General features: G+C 40.9%; 1 protein-coding gene across 1 annotated transcript in view; it reads left to right on the top strand.

The window, feature by feature from the left end:
• clasp1a (cytoplasmic linker associated protein 1a) overlaps positions 1-16,710 on the top strand; it is a 91,891-nt gene that overhangs the window by 2,528 nt on the left and 72,653 nt on the right. The window contains 1 exon segment of the mRNA XM_013914001.1: positions 554-1,229. Coding sequence (XP_013769455.1) covers positions 1,032-1,229 — 198 coding nt within the window. The 5' untranslated portion in view covers positions 554-1,031.

Below are 16,710 nucleotides of genomic sequence, written 5' to 3' on the forward strand. Positions count from 1 at the left end.
TATATATATATCTCAATTTATTCATAAATATGTTAAAGACATTATTGCTTTATTTTTTTACCTCCACGCATGTACGGAGGATTAAAAACACTACAGAGGATGGGCATTTGAAGTAAAAATACTGTTTGGCATTCACTGGGAAGTATTTGGTTGTTACCACCCGGCCTTTGAGGCATAGCATAAAATGGAGGGTGACAACAAAATAAATGTCCCTGTAAAGCCAAGTTAGGAGTATATTCATGGCAGAGAAATACTGCTGGCTGCATGAAGCCGGAACTGTTACTTTGAAACCAGCTAAGCCCCAAGATATGATCCTTCACGTGGGAATCCATCCACTGGCTGTTAGAGGCAGCAAGCTACAAGGGGAAGGTCATTATCTTAATAATCTGGTCATATTTTGGAAAAGCTAAACATTGTGTGCTTACAGTGTTTTGTTTTTTTGCAGTGGGAGATGTGTTTCTTTTTTTGTTGTTGAACAAATATGTAAATAAATATGTGATCAATAATGGCCTGAAATAACCTTCCTTCGTTCTGTGTTTCCTTGCTCTTGCAGGGCAGCCCCGTTCAGTTTTGGGGACAGGTCATGGAGCTCTAAGCTAGCACTCTCCATCCATCTCCATCTGCTGCCAGAAGCGCCTCTTCCAGCCTGCTGCTGTGGTTTGGCTCCGACTCCTCTAAGAGAAGAAGAGGGAGGAGTAAACTTCCCCCAGCTGCTGTGCAGACACACACATGCTGCATTGCTGCCATTCCCCAAGCCCTACTCCATCTATCCCGGGGGCACAGCCATTAGCTTGCTAGCAGGCTAGCACTTGGCACAGAAAGGCGGCCTGTCCTGAGGGACCAAACACAAGCAGACTGTACTGTGGCCTCCTCCTTTTGTCCTCACTTTTCAGGTCATACCCACCAAGTGGAACTCCTTTTGTCCAGCTGTCACTCCCGCTGCTCTGAGCAGTGGAGGATTGCTAGCGATCAGTCAATCAAACAGCCGGGCAGACTGAGGAAGCCAGAGGGCGTGTTTACCAGACAGCAGAATGATGGAGCCTAGCATGGAAAACTGTCTGGCCCTGGTCCTGCAGAAGGACATGGGCCGAAGGCTGCAGGTTGGCCAGGAGATCATTGATTACATTCTGGACAAGGAAAAGTCCCATGACTTGGAGCAGGACCAGACAGCGCTGGACAAGATGGTCGATGGCATCGCCAGCTCCTGGGTCAACTCCAGCAACTTCAAGGTAAACTAGACTGATGTTTCAGGATGTGTCTGATGTGTCTTCCAGACACCCCTCAGAGGATCAAGTAGCTTTGTAATTCCTCACAGGTGGCGTGGTTTATTGGTGTAGTAGTGGTTAGTGTTACGGCCCTAGCAAGAAGCCTGTCTGCTTGTTCTTCATGCATGTCTGTAGATTTTCTTGCTGGGTTTCCTGCTTCTGTCTGAAGATACTTATGTGTAGATAATGGGAGATTCTCAGTTGGCTGTAGGTGTGGATATAAGTGCAAGAGGTCTTCCTTTTTTCTTTTTTAGCCCAAGATGGAAAATCTGCGAAGAGTGTGGATAGATGGATGGAATGAATTAATTCCCATTCGTTTTTTGTTTCAAGACCTTTTCACACTTAAAAGTCCAACCAGAATATAGGGTAATATATTTGTTTTTAATTCCTCTAAATCATTCTCATCTTTGTTGTTTATTTCACTTTAAATAGGAGCAGAAATTCTAAAAAATGAGCTCCATGTTTTATTCAGTAAGTCATGAAACCAAGAAGAGAGACCATGATCTCTCCAGCCAAGTGTTTACTGAGCTCAGAGATCAGGTGTGCTGAAGATGAGAAGTTTTCTCATATATTTCAATACAATAAGAATTTTATTTTCATTTTCACCCCCTGTTGGTCATTAGAAAGAGAGAAGATTTGATTTAAATTTTTACCTTTCGAGAGGCAGAAGCTACATCCCTCTTTAATAAGCAGTCTGTGGGATTAAAGTGAAAAGTGTGAGGACCTGTGAACGTGCCTGCAGACAGACGTTTATCACAGCACTCATGTTTCTCTGCAAAAGAGCTTTTTTCCCCACAATTAACAGCCCATTTTCCACCCACTCAAACGCTCCTCTTAGAGCCTGTTGTGTTTAACAGCGTGCTCAAGGTGTTTTTATTAGGAAATGTCTGCCATAGCTCACAATCAAAGCTGCTCATGTTTGAGATGAAGCAACTTTATGGTTTTATGTAAAAGCTGAGTCATGTAGGGCCGAATGATAACAGTTTACCTTCCATGAATAACAGATTCCAATCAAAACTATTCCTTTTGTGTAGGAGGTGCACTTCCTTGTTATTGTGAACTCATAGAATGAGCTTTTGTAGTTTGTTTGAGCAGGAATTTTCAGTATTCATCACTGCAGCGCTGCAAGGCAAACTGTTCCTCAGACTAGCATTATTGTTTCCCTTGCCCTGTAGTTGGATGGCATTCTTCTCTGATTGATTGGACTTTATTCTGGGAGTTCAATCCAGGGCACAGTTTTATCTGACCTGAAAAGCGATTCCATCAGCAGCTCATTCCGTGCCCAAACACTGATTGCTTTTCTCTGCCGTGGCTGTAAGAAGACATTGTTTACCAAAGCTCGGGTTTCACGTTGCGATATGCTGCTTTGGCTCTCTGCAGGCCTGAAAATGTCAGAGATATGTGCCTGAACAAAGCCAAGCCTGCCCTCGATGCCCTACATACTGCAGCTCTGCGAGGATGGGGAAGGACTTCACTTGTATTGCTTTTTCTGCAGTCTCATTGGTCCAGCGGAGCCTGATGGTGGTTTTTGTGTGCTTCAAATGACCACATCTGGCACTGCGATGGTTGTGCTGGGAGATGTCTGGTGCATGCCTGAGAGAAAGAGTTTGCAGTTTGGGGTTAGGAGTGTTTAATTCGCTGGTTGTAGCTCAGATGGAGGGGCAGATATGAGGAGGCTGCTGCCAAACTACATTTTTTTGTCCTGTCATGGGTCCAATTTCAGTGTTTCTCATTGCATACTCTGTACTTGAGCAAGCTGCACATGTATTGTGTGATTTGTTTTCATTTTGTCATTAACATTTTACTATTATTTGCACTTGGTTCAAGTTGCTTTTATTGAAAGATGTGCTGAAGGGCAAAATAAGACTCGCAAAACCAAAAGTCAGCACAGTAATGGTTTTTATCTCAATTATCTTGTTTTAATAATTACAGACACCCAAAATTATAACTGAAGTTAAAAGCTGGTTAATTGCACAGCCCTGATTGAGTGTCTCATACTGACTTTTGGTCCATGTTGGGCTGCAGCTGGTGATGGTGGTGCTAGTTCTATTCTGGAAATCCTCTGTTAGCTGGAGGATAACTCTATCCAGAGACTGCAGCAGGTGGAGAACCAGGACTACCAGCTGCAGAGCAACATGGAGGAGATGGAGTCTGTTTGAGGGAGGCGTAGCTCTGTTATTTATTGTCACAAAGCATATAGAGTAGATGTGCTGTGGCCACATTCAGAATCTAATTCTGCAGTAAACACTGTGAAACTCCTCAGGAGGCACATAACTTTGCCTGAGAAGTGTATTATGGATAACATTTAGGTGCTGACTTCCAATTGAACTGCACACAGTTCAGGTAGCTGCCTCACATTTAGCAGAGGGAAATGGTTTTCTTGTGTTAATCAGCCACGTTAACTGCTGATACATCATATCCCCTGCAGGGGAATAGAAGCTGTATATTAACTTCAAAGTGAAGTGTCATTCAGCTACATCCTCTCTGCTAATCGCCTGTCCCGTCTTTGATGATGTCAGCTGGTGGGTTTTCACTTCAGACACAAACAAAAGCAGACGACTTTTCTGTCCAGTCTCGTTTCTATGCATTTGTTTGTGTCTTTGTAAAACTGTGATTTAGTTTCAACTAAAGGCTGAAAGCCTGAAGCATCTTCACCACAAAACACCCACCTGTGTTTGCTTTATGCTGAGGAAGAACTAATAGGAGCTTCTATACGAGGACATAAAGGCAGATCCTGCTCTCAGAAACTGACAAAACACAAGCTTAGACACATTTCACCAACACTTAAAGCTAAGCTGACTGAAACCCCAGAGCAGGGGAGGCAGGGGAGCCATGTGATGGTGCAGACACAACATAAATGGCTGTATCCGTGGATCATCTAAACCACAAGGGAATTTACTTTGGGGAAAAGGAACAAAGTAAATTTTCTGCTTATTTTTTGTACTTACACAAACTTGAGAAATGGCAAAAATGAGAAAAACGTAAAAAATTTCATTGGTGCCTCGCTGCCGGCCGTAAGACAAAGCTGCACAAGAGCTGATCCTGCAAAAGTGTCTCCTGCACGGTTGAGCAGCATCACAGGTGACACCAGGCTGTCGGAGCGATGACTTCGAGCCTCATCAACCCAGAAACCGTCACTGCCGTCAGCGTCAGTCCCACTCCCACCTCTGCATGGCAGAACGGAGAGCGAGGCACAGGAACGGAGGCATGATGGACGGTTACAAACAGGACACCAGCTCGTCTCCTTGAAGCAGGAAGTGTGAAAAAGGGATGGTGGGTGGAGGCTGTAGCGCAAATCCCATCCTTATTTATGGTTTGTTTTCCCCACAGTTTTATGTTTCTGCTTGTGGCACAAAATCCATCAACAGTAAAAGTGCAGAAAATTCATCCTAATGCACAACCTAGACAGGCGCTCCGTAGGTGGACTTGAATTCATAAATGACATTAATTTGCCTCTTTTTTTATTATAATTTACTAATTTGGTTTTCATCGGAATTCTATTCAAAAATGATTGCAGTCCCCTGAAAAAATATCTTTGAAGCATGATAGCTGCTTGAAGTTTTCCAAAAATCATGGTTTTTGTTTAGATTTTTGTTTTTGATATTGTTTTTGTTTTGTTTTGCTTTGTTTTTGTTTTTTTAAGAGCCAGGTGCACTTCCTTTATCGCACAAGGCAGTGGAAACGAAAACAAACACACCGTAAATGTGAAAGAAATAAACTGACGTGCTGATTGATCACAGGGGAACTCTGAGGATTAGTCTGAATCTTCAGGTGACGGTGACACAGCCACCACATTAAGCATAAATCTATCCGGAGCATGAGGACAGGCCTCCTTGTGATGTCATATCTCTGCCTCCACGCTTCTGTTGAGATGATTCAGCAGCTGAAACCACAGCTGGAAGGATCCTGTTGACCTGGCACACCCGGACACAAAGAAAAGACACACACACGCACACAAGTAGGAGATTTTCTTCAGAAGGTGTCTGTCATCTGCCAGCATGACTGTTCTTGTTTGAAATTGCAAGTGCATGAATCACAAAGTCACTCAAAGAGTCAGAAAGGCCTGATGTTCATGCATCCTGCACATCACAGTCTGTTATATCCAACAAGAATATACTGGATAGGCTGTCAGATAAGATATGATAAATACTGTACAGGCTGAAAGTCCCCCCGTGAGATTAGGATAAGGAGCGCACACTAGTCCTCTGTCTGTGAACTTGTTCGAGTCTTTTGTTTGGTTTGAAAAACAGAGCAGAGTTGCTTTAGAAACAGTTTAATTTTGCTCTAAGAATATTTGTTGAGCCGCCTCGTGCTGTATGCTGTTGGTGACTTTAGCACAGACAGAGAGAGACACTCAACTATAAATCTCTGGGAGAATTCAGCTGCAGCAAAGATGATGGAAAAAGTGAAACTTGCAGGACCAAAAAAGCTGTTTAAAATCTTGTGTTTTGTGCAAATACAGGAAACTTTTAAAGAAGAATTTATTCGATTGCCTGATGATTCTGAGCATGCATCGAGCCGATGGGGATCCCTAGCCTTAAGTTACTTTTTGCTAAATGTGTGCAGTATATTGAAATTAAGGCGTTTTGAAACCAGGGAAAACCAGCTTTGGCCCAGCTAGACCTTTAATCATAATGTTGATGATCACGCAAGCTGAAAATTCAGCACTTCCTTTGTGTTTCCAGTAATGCATTTTGGTCTTCTGATGATTTACCTGTTTGTCTGAAGAGTCTCTTTCAACACTTTTGCTTTTCAAATTAAGGTGTTTCCAAATAATGATGAGCCATAATAAGAATTCAGGATCAAAATTCAGTCTGAAAATTAAGATTAATTATAACTAAACCGCAAAACTTGAGAGATAAGTTGTTAATGTAAAAATCTGTTCAAAGGACTGTATCAGACTGTATCACATGCAGAGTCATGTGATTCAGCCTCAACGTGCATCTTATCCTGACAGTTAATCCTGCAGAAGTCATATAAAAGATATTCTTATCTACTTTTTAATTTTGCAAGAAATAACAATTTAACTCTAAATGACCTTTTGTGGATCAGCTTCAGTATCATCAGGGAGCGGATCTTGTTTAATTCCACAACACATTCTGGGAATTGATTAGAAATCTCTGTTATATTCCCGACTAATATCCTGCCCCTCCACACGGAGTGTTTTCCCCTGACCTTGACCTCACAGCTAACCCGTATCTCATGTTTACTGTCTAAACAAAAGATAAGCGCAGAATAAAAGCACACCGAGTGAGTGAAAGCTGACATTTAGTTAAGACGACTATAAAAGACTGTAAAGCTCTTTCTTGAAACAGCTGCCTGGTATCAGAGGCATCCCCACCAAACCTCCATTTATGGCAAATGAATCCATCACCCTCTCCCCCTTCTACCCCTCTCCCTTTCTCTAACTAAATAGTTTCCACATTAGCTGCTAAGTGATCGGGACACTGCCTGTGTTCAGCTGACATCATGAGTAAAAGCCACAGGATCACAGGAAAACCTGATCTGTGGTTTCAAGAGGACACATTCTCTTCTCTTTGGTTGTTATTGTTGTTGTGTTGTTTAAACAGAGTCAAAGCAAATGCATTTTACTTCTTCGCGATCGAATAATGGAGGTAGGATCAAAGCAGCACTGACAGGGAAGATGATTTGATGTATGACGTGTATTGTATTTGCTGCGTCGTGAGAAGAAAGGATTTTAATTGTTATTTAAAACAGAAACTTGGAGCTTTGTGTTTTCCGAGGAACAAAAATGATTTAAATCAAAGAAGTGTTCCTCTTAAAATACCTTTTTCTTGTGTCACAAAGTACTTGGCAAATGAAACATTTGAACAAGTTCAAGGAAGAAAGTTCTTTAATAATTACTTTGTGAGAGCGCTGGGCTGGGTGATTAAATAAACTAGAATTTCAGTTATGCGTTTGGCTTACAGAAAAAAACAAGATAATTTGGATTAAAAACAAATACTCTTTTGCATTTGTTTTGCTGTTCTTTTTCTCCAAAAATCAGATCCCTCCCAAATACTGTGAACACTTACGTTCCTGTGCATGAACTTACTCGATCAATAACACATCTCTATGACATCGTTATTTGTGTTTCTGTTTGAATGACAGCAAAGAGTTCACTCACTCACTTTTTCACATGTACACACACCAACGCACTTTTGGATTCGTGGCTAAATCTCTTTATGGAAAACTGACCAGGATTATTGAGTGTGTTTTCCGGGAAAACTTTCTGACTGAACCGGTTTCAGCTCTGCGGAGAACTTTGGATCCTTTGTTAAATGTTAATCTCAGTTTAATTTGTCAAGATGTGTGCAGAGAGAGCTCAGAGGGGGAAACTGCAACGCAAAAAAGAGACAAAAATGAAGGAAAACAAAACAAAATCCTACATTTCTTAAGTGTGAAAGCAAAGGGCAGGTGTTCCTTTATAAGAGCTTTCTGAAATAGCCTTTTCATATTTTCATTGATGTTTCTCTGTGGTAAACAGACTTTACCACCATTAAGTACTGTTACAGTGTCACGCTGACCCGTCTTAAATTTTGAGGCTTAACCCAATTACGGCCACACCACCACTGCAGCAAACATCACATAAAGGACTAATTCTGTCGTTAATCCCAGACTTAAACCGTGTCCTCAGGAACGCTGAACAGAAGACTGACGGGCAACACAACACAGCTTTTATTAATAAAAAGAATAATAATAATAATAATAATAAAGGGACCGCAGTTTGAAAAAGTAAGAAATCAGGTATTTAAACTCAAAAAACATCAGCAGGGTAACTGTGAATAACAAAATGATTCTAATAAATCCATGTACAGAATCCACATAATTGTCCCTTTACCTTGATGAACCCTAATAACCCAAACCAGGAATATTCACCATTAATGCTGTCAGGATTAAGGTTACCATTCAACGGTATTAAAGCTGAACCCAGTGCGGTATCCGCTTAATAAACCCAAATCCTTCAGACTGTGTGGAGTTTGGCTTAGAAGCTCTTCAGGTTTTTGTTTGGACAATTCTGAGTAAAAAGAGTTTATCTTCATATGATTTTTTTTTAATTTTTTTTATGAGATATTTTCCATAAACTACAGAAGGGGACAAAACAAAGTTAATGACAGCAAGTGCTTAGAGGACCATTTGAACCCCTCTCCGACATCCTGAGCCTATCCGGTCTTTAAGTGATGATGTGATGAATCCTGCTTCCGGGCCCAAAGTACTCTGCATTTAATAAGGCTGTTGTGTTTTTAACATGTTTTAATGCTTTGTATCTTGTTCTATTTAATCTCAACAAGCCCCTAAAAACAGTCAGTGATCCCTGACGGCTTCTCTCGGTTTTAATTACCACCTTCCTGTCCTTTAGTAGATTATAGAGGCTTTTTTTCTGTAAAAGTTTTGGTAATTTTGTAATGTCATGGATGACATGAATTTTTCTAATGATGCTTAAATGTTAAACAGATTAGCTACCGTGAATAAATAGGCTTATTCTAATGGGGTCAGGTGTCAGGCTAGTAGATGGAGGGATGGACCTAATGTTCTGAAGCACTAAGCATCCTTTTCATGTGTTCGTTACTCATCAGTTTAGTTATCATGTCTGCAGTCCTGTTTTTAGCCCTGTGAAACCCGCCTCCCCTCTTATCTAAACGAATCGCAGTGTTGGAGACGTTCCTTTTGTTCACCACTGTACCGTCCCCAGCAGCAGCTGTAAATGCCCTTCTCCAGGTTCCCACCCCTCTGCCAGTAAAACTCTGTCCTGTGGGGGGGAACCCTCTGTAGCCCAGACGTAATCTGCTCTCTTTTTTAATCTGCTCAACTTGAGGATTTTTTCCCCCCTTTTTCTCTCACATAAGCCAACGTTTCCATGTGTGATTCAATACCCCAGTTTGTGAAAGACAGTCTGATTTCACCCTGCTGCTGTCTTGCTGAATCCTCCCCGATGTAAATTGAATTTGAAATTTTGTCCAGTAAACAATTAGTTGGCAGTTGATGAGCACGACAGTCTGGCAGATAGACATAGAAGAGACTACTGAGTCAGCTCAGCCTGGTTTGGTTTGCCTTTGTCATTATAACATACACAGAGTCTTATCAGCAGCACAGCAGCCTGAGGATTCATCCGTCAGAGTTCGTCCCTGCCAGTGTGTTTAAGTTGCTCAGTTGTATTGTTGTTAGGACTGCCACAAACAATTATTTTGATAGTCGACTAGTCCTTCATTTCATTATTTTTGTGATTAGTCGACTAATCAGATCATGCATCCATTGAACGTAAAACATACATCTTATTGCACCAGCATGCATCTCCTCTTATATAACTATCATTAGCACATACCTTTCTTCAAGCTGTAAGCTAACTAAAAATAAAGACAAGATGATAGTTTATTAAACTTTTAATGAAATTTGCGGATTGTCTCAGTGGAGTTTAATAAACTCAGCCGTCTGCTCCTTGCTATCTAAAATACAACAAGACATTGGAGTAAATTCTACCATCTCACACTTCTGTTTAATCAGTTTTCTGTTTGACATTTATTCAGCCAGTTGAAAACTATAACTTAATCTCAGCCAAACTGATTCACTCTGGAACAAATAAAATACTGAAAAAAGCCAAACAAGAAATTTTTTAAGTTATCTAAGTGACTACTAGATCATGTTTGTCGGCCGTATTTGGAGCAGTCTACGAATTTGGACAGCCTTCGCCGCGTCGCTGTAACGTAATCGGCCTACAAGTGCGGCCTCCGAAGGCCCATGAATTTGGACACAGCTGGAGACTGCTTCTTCTTCTTTGGCGTTTAATAGCAGCTGGCATCCTTGTAGATGCATTGCTGCCATCTTCTGTTTCACTCCATTATTACACTCTTTTCAGGATCTTACAAAGCCTCAACTGACTCGTTGACTATTAAATTAATCGTCGACGATTTTGATGGTCAACGTAATCGTGACTAGTCGACTAATCGTGGCAGCTCTAATTGCTGTGAGTAGTTTAAAAAGGTGCTTTGTATGACCTAAAGTTTGCTGAAGCTGTTTTCACACACGCTCTGCATTTCTGAGCTTTTCTAACCTGATAGAAGCAAACACTGTTCAACAGATTAATTCAGATCAGTCGGTCTCCTGAGTAAAGAAACAGTGTGGCTTTAGATGTAAACGACATCCAGGCGGCTGCCTCGCCTAAAGCACACCCGAGTATTTGCAGTACTGAGAACACATCGCTCTCACTAATTTTAGCTGGGGAAAAAATTAGCTGAAACCCAAAAAGTTTTTCATATCAGGCTGTAAACATGTTCACCTTTGCGGTTTTCAGACATTTTAACATGGAAGTCTATGGAACTGATTCAGCAGAAGCTTGAGCCTCATGAGGACATTAGAGGAACTGCACCTTTTTGCGCTACAGCTTCATTTTATGACCTCGGGGGTTGCTGGTCATTTCCATCACTCTCAGCTTTCTTTAACTATTTTAAACTTCTCTAACATCAGGACTCTTTTTGTTCCCACTATTACTCCGGTTCTTCCACCACCCAACTCAAAAAAAAAAAAAAGCCATCAACCATGACTACTAGTTGAGCCGTTATTCTCCCAGAGGTTTAAACCCAGTTACTGACATTATTGCTCAGTACAAAAAAACAAACAAAACAGTGACTAAAAGAACTTGCACACTGTATTGCTAAAAAAGTTAAGAGAACAATAAAATAATCTTTAAAAAATGAAACTAAATGTGTGCTGGGTAGTTTGTTCATTGGCTAATCAAACCAGTGTAGGTCAACAAAGAGTCTGATGGTAGGGCTGCACGATTAATCGTTAGAAAATCGCGATCTCGATTCATACTTATGTGCGATCTCATTTCCAAATGACAACGATTTAAAAAAAGCCAAAAAAACCCCGACGACGACGGTTGTACTGCATTTTGATCCGGGACGTAATCTGCATGAAAACAAGCGCTCACTCTTCCTGCTCAACAAATGACAAGGGCGGAGCCTTATACCACGTGATACAGAAGCTGTGCCGTGTGATGCTAAAATTAGCAGGGAAAAAACAACGGAGAACACGTCAGGGACGAGAAAGTGACTGGAGAAAATCCGTCCCGGTCAACCACCCAAACATCAATAACGGGAACCTTATACAGCGCTTCCCTATACACGTCGAACTTCTGCAGGCACAAAGAAATTACGGAGGCTATCACTTATCACCTGACCACAGATATGGCTCCCATCAACACTGTGCAAAACGAGGGATTTAGGAAAATGATCAACACCCTAGACAAACGCTACACAGTGCCGTCCCGCAACTATTTTTCTATTGTTGCACTACCTGCTCTATACACGCAGCGTCGAGCAACGGTGGAGACGGAATTTCAAGCAGTACAACATTTTGCGGCAACAACAAAACGTGAGACATTTGTTGTTTTTATGTTTATTTATTGTTTTTATGTTCAGTCTCAACTGTTACGAAGTTAATGTGCAGTAAATAAGTGCAATAAATATTTATATTGGAAAAGAAAATCGTGAGAGAAAGAAGGCTCAGCAAAATTACATAAAACAAGGAAGTAAACCACTTAAAGGTTGATGAGAGCCTTGCAGTAATGCAGCCATCTTACTTTGTCTTCCAACAATTATCAGGTGGCACCGCGCTGAGTGCGCAGTCACACCTGAGGCCGTGCAGATAAAGCACTCACTGAGCCAGCCACCTTAACCACGTCGTCCTCCTGCCTAGGAGGAAGTTGGAGTGTGTTAAAGCTGTAAGAAAAGGGGCTTCTCTATGTTTGTTCCTCATAAGCTATCCTTCAGGCACTGATCAGCTGAACGTCAATGAGTTTGTTTCAGCTGAAACACTGACATATTCAAAGTGATTCTTTATGTTCCTAAAACTGGAATAAACCTGGTTTCATACGTCTGACTTACAGTCTGGTTTTTAATGATCTTTGTATATTTTCAAACGTACACGTGAAGCAGATTTATAGTAGAAGCTGGAGAGAAAAAACATGTCTCACAGAGATTCAAAGAAGAAATGAATAAGAAATATGTTCCCATTTGTTTATGTGGCTTCATAAACAAATGGGAAGATTTCAAATCATTTTCGGTGGAAGCCAGTTTAGCTCTTTGGTCTTCCTCCCAACAAAAACACATTCACGTAACAACGCGCCAAATCTACCCTGTCCTAGAGTTATAATGCTGCCAGAACTATTTTTGCATTTTACTAAGAATTAATCAATTAATCAATCAATCAATCAATCTTAGTTCTTGATTGCTAAAATAATCGATAGCAGCAGCCCTACTTGGATCGTGGGGTAGGAACTGTTTTAGAGTTTCTGAAGTGGGACTAACAGAAGAAGTTTGAGAACCGCTGCCTTAAACACAAACTCAGGTAGCAGCTGAATGCATCTCTTTTCTACTAGTACCTACTCGGGTCAGCTCGACACGCCTCAACTCGTTTTCTTTGGTCTTCCTTTAGGCTGTAATATGTGGTACCAGTTACCTTTTTCTAGTACCTACTTTGAAGCTGTTCCAAACGATCTGAGGTGATCTGAGCCACCGACTGGTGTCACTCATCACTCGATGAGTCATGAAAGTGCCTGCCATTTTCGAAAGCCAGCAATGGGGAAACTGGCTACACAAAAGACAGCACAGTGACCACGAGTCTGACAAATAGCCATACACAGCAGCAGGTATACCATCGTCTCAAGTCCTCCTTTGTTGTGACATTTGCGTCGCATGCAAATAATGTCACAGGATGTTTGGCTGTGTTGCTATAACGACTCCACGTGCCTAAGTGGTACTTAATTGAAATGGAAAAAAACCAAAACCAAGTTGAGCCAAGTAGGTACTAGAGGAAAAGGCTTATTATCTGACTACAGTTCTGAACCTGAACTGTGGTCAGCTGTGGCTTGAGTAGCAACATTCAGGCCCTTAAGGCTGCCTCCTCCCACACTCCACTTTCACATGTTATTTCATAAAGCGGTCAGCAGGTGTGGACTGTGATGTTGTGCCTGCAGTTTGCTGTCCATTGTAACGTTGTGACTCTAGTGTTGCAGTGCAGCACGTGGCAGAAAATATCTCAGCCTCTGCTTCAGGACTTGCATCATGATCAGTGCAACAGTCAGTCAGAGGAGACGCCCTTCAGTAAGGTGAAAGTCAGCTCTTTGATCTGTGTATTACCTGCTAGACTGGGCTGAAGTATTTGGAAGTGGAACAACATACCAGAGCTTGATCTGTGAGTTTGAAAGTTCATCAGGCAAAGCATCACCTTAAAGAAAACTTGAGCAGCACAGATCTGCTGTACAGTCCTGAGTCGTCTCAACGCAGCGTCTGATTGCCCAACAGCATTTTCAGAGGGTGTTTCTGAGTTCTTCATGCACTGTAACATTTTTGGAACCAGCATAAAAAAAGTCTGAATAAATTAACGAACACTGCCTCATTGCCTTTAGTATATGCTAATAAAATGTGCTTCAGTGTAAACTTATCCCTCCAGAGGCTCATTTAGAGTCATAAAACGCTGAACTCTATCACGGAACTCCTTTTTTTGACAATTTTTCCTAACTGAACCTACGAAACCGTGGGTGAGGGCCTGTGTCCACAAAAGTTGATTGATTAGTTAACTCAATTTCAAGGTTAACTTTTACGCTAATGTAACTCACTGTTAATGTTGGGAAGGTGAAGAGGGGTACTGAAACACTGAGAGCATCTGTGGTACTTGGAAAGAATCCAGATATTTGTTGAATTGATGTAAAAGCAGTAATTTGTGCTACATGTAAATACAAAGTTTCGGCTGATGTGCTGCTTTCAACGGCCTGGTTTTAACAGTGTTTGCTTCCTTCGATCTGCTCGACTCTGTCCAACATCTGTATCTGGTTATCAGTTAGGCCATTTGTTCTGCTGAGTCAGCCTAGCCTAGGAAGGAAGCCACAGACTAATGTGCTTCGTCATGCTGTGATATGGACAGAAAACCCAGAAAAACCTCTACAGCTGAGGGAGAGGAAAGCCAGAGAAATGCTTTTAATGAAATGATGCATCAAATCTTAAATAAAGTCATTGTATGGTCAAGTTATGTCAGCTTGCCACCCTGTTTTTCTGTGTTATGATGACGTTGCACACATTTTACAGGATTGCAGAGCAGGTCAGCTTAATAACAGACTTTTAATGTCACTGAAATTTTTCCCTCAGTGATTAAACAACGTAGGTCATCAAATTTTCACTGTGGATCTTTTCCTACTTTCTCTAGTGTTTAACTGTTTGGACCATACTGTTGTGATGTGAGGACCATAGGGGTGCTTGTAATAATCTTGCTCAATGCTGTCAGACATCAGGAAACGGATGAGGAGGGTTATTTTGAGGGGTTATACACAGCCCAGGCAGTGGCAGACGCCACCTTCTGGCAGGATTTGAGATATCTGTATAGATCTGGTCCCGCTTTATGATGTCATCTATGTGCTACTGTTAAGCTAGTCGCTAAAGGTGTTGTTTGCTCGTAGTCTGAATTCTAAGTTAAAACTTTTTTCTCAAATTTTTGGGAACATTTTTTTTCCAACCAAACTTTTAATGCAGCCACTGTTTTTTTTGTTGTTGTTTTTTAAAGTTTTTGATGGTATTTTACCTATAGTGCCCTTCTTTGTACCTACCTTCGGCTGGCCTCAGTCCAGAGAGCAGCAGAAATGTAGAGATATACCATGCTAGGTCACGTGAAGATTGAAGCAGTCGAGTTCACCTTCAGGTGAGTGGATCACTCAGATTAGCATTTGTTGCCTCGGCTAATTCCCTGGAAACCTGCATGTACCAAATACACTCGCTTACAGCAAACATTGTTTCTTATTTTTCTTAAATTTCCTGCACAGTGATCTACCTGTCGATGGACTAACGTGGAGAAGCAGCACCATCATCAGCTGCTTTGGCTCCAGAAGAAGAAATGTCGCACTCTGAGAGAACAATAAAGTGGAATGCACATAATCAGTTTAACTGAATTATTCATTAGTAACATTTCTCTGCTCTCCTTGTCTCTGAATGCGGTTCAATAATACATGGAGCTATATTTGGGGCTTGGCAGTCCTGTTAAAGTCAATGTCATAGTACTGCCATGGATATAATCTGCATTTACATTAATATAAAAGTACTGCACTGCTGTGAAGGTGATTTGGCTTGTGCTGAATGATTAATATGAACAACACACATCTGCTCTGTTGGATTTCACTGTTGTGCATCTTCTTTATATTCATGTAACAGAATCCATGATGTTCATATGAGTGCTCAGGTGAATGCTCTCACCATCCATAATAAGACTGCTTGTTCATAATGTTGCTAAACACCGTTCTTTAAGACTCTATGAATAATGACCTGAAGATTTAAGTATTGATTGTGTTTATCACCAATATTGGTAAATTTCTATGTTACAGCAGCCAAAACTTCTAAGAAAATATCTTCAGTAAAGTAGAATAAATGTGTAACTCATTAAGGTAAAATTCAAAACTACAACTACACGTTAAATGAGCTGAGAAAGTAAAAAGCTAAATAAAATACATACAATAAAGTGGATTCATAAGGTAAAATATTTAATATCTATGTCTTTAGTAGAGCACACAAAAGAAATAAAATCATTATCAATAAATAACTGCAGCCTGTGAATAAGCACCATAACACTGGAGAACGAAAACAATTACACTTTTTGAAGATAAAAAATAAATAAATAAATAAATGTTGTGTTTATTTTATGGATGTGCCGATCCAAACTTTCAGTTCCAGTGCAAGAGCTCCAATTAATAAACTTTAATGTAGTTCCATCTGATGATTGTATTAAATGTAGACAGATGTGTGCAGATGCTGTTGGCCTGTTGTCCATCTGTTTCCACAGTGGGCCTTTGTGGTTGTAATTTAACTTTGATCAGTCCAAACTGCAGCCCCGTGTTGTTGTGTGCCTGCAGCCTCACGGCGACACACTGAGTCAGCTCTTTGAGTTTGTTCGTCCTGACAGTTCGCTGCCTCTGCTGGTAGAGTGATGTCCTCCTCTGTCCTGCCTGGCAGGTGTCACAGCATTTTATGGATGACACTAACTTTGTGTTAGAGGTTTAAATATTTCATTTCAGGCCCAGAATACACAGCAAAGTGCAACCAAAACTAATCTGTTATTTATCCAGTTTGTAGATTTATTCAGCTATTATGTAAATGTGAAATTAGCAGTTTCATATTAAAGCATTTCTTTTATTTTCTGTCATATATATCTGCTGTTTCCTAACTCTTTCATATGTCATAGGGGTCATAGAGAGGGGATCACCCTTTTTGTGGTCATCTCTCATCCACCCACTTGCTACATAGGATAGACTGAGGCCAAGTATCAGATGAAGGATTATTGTGAACTGCGAATTATGCAAAGCTACTCTTGTGGAGTCCAAGAATCGAAATGATGAGCTATTTGATCTCATCTCTAAACAAGTTGGAGTTAGCAGGAAAAATATCTCCGCCCACACCCAACCAAGTTA

The sequence above is a fragment of the Pundamilia nyererei genome, unplaced genomic scaffold, assembly GCF_000239375.1.
Source record: "Pundamilia nyererei isolate P.nyererei 1_Seehausen unplaced genomic scaffold, PunNye1.0 scaffold00163, whole genome shotgun sequence".
In the NCBI taxonomy this organism is placed as follows: domain Eukaryota; kingdom Metazoa; phylum Chordata; class Actinopteri; order Cichliformes; family Cichlidae; genus Pundamilia; species Pundamilia nyererei.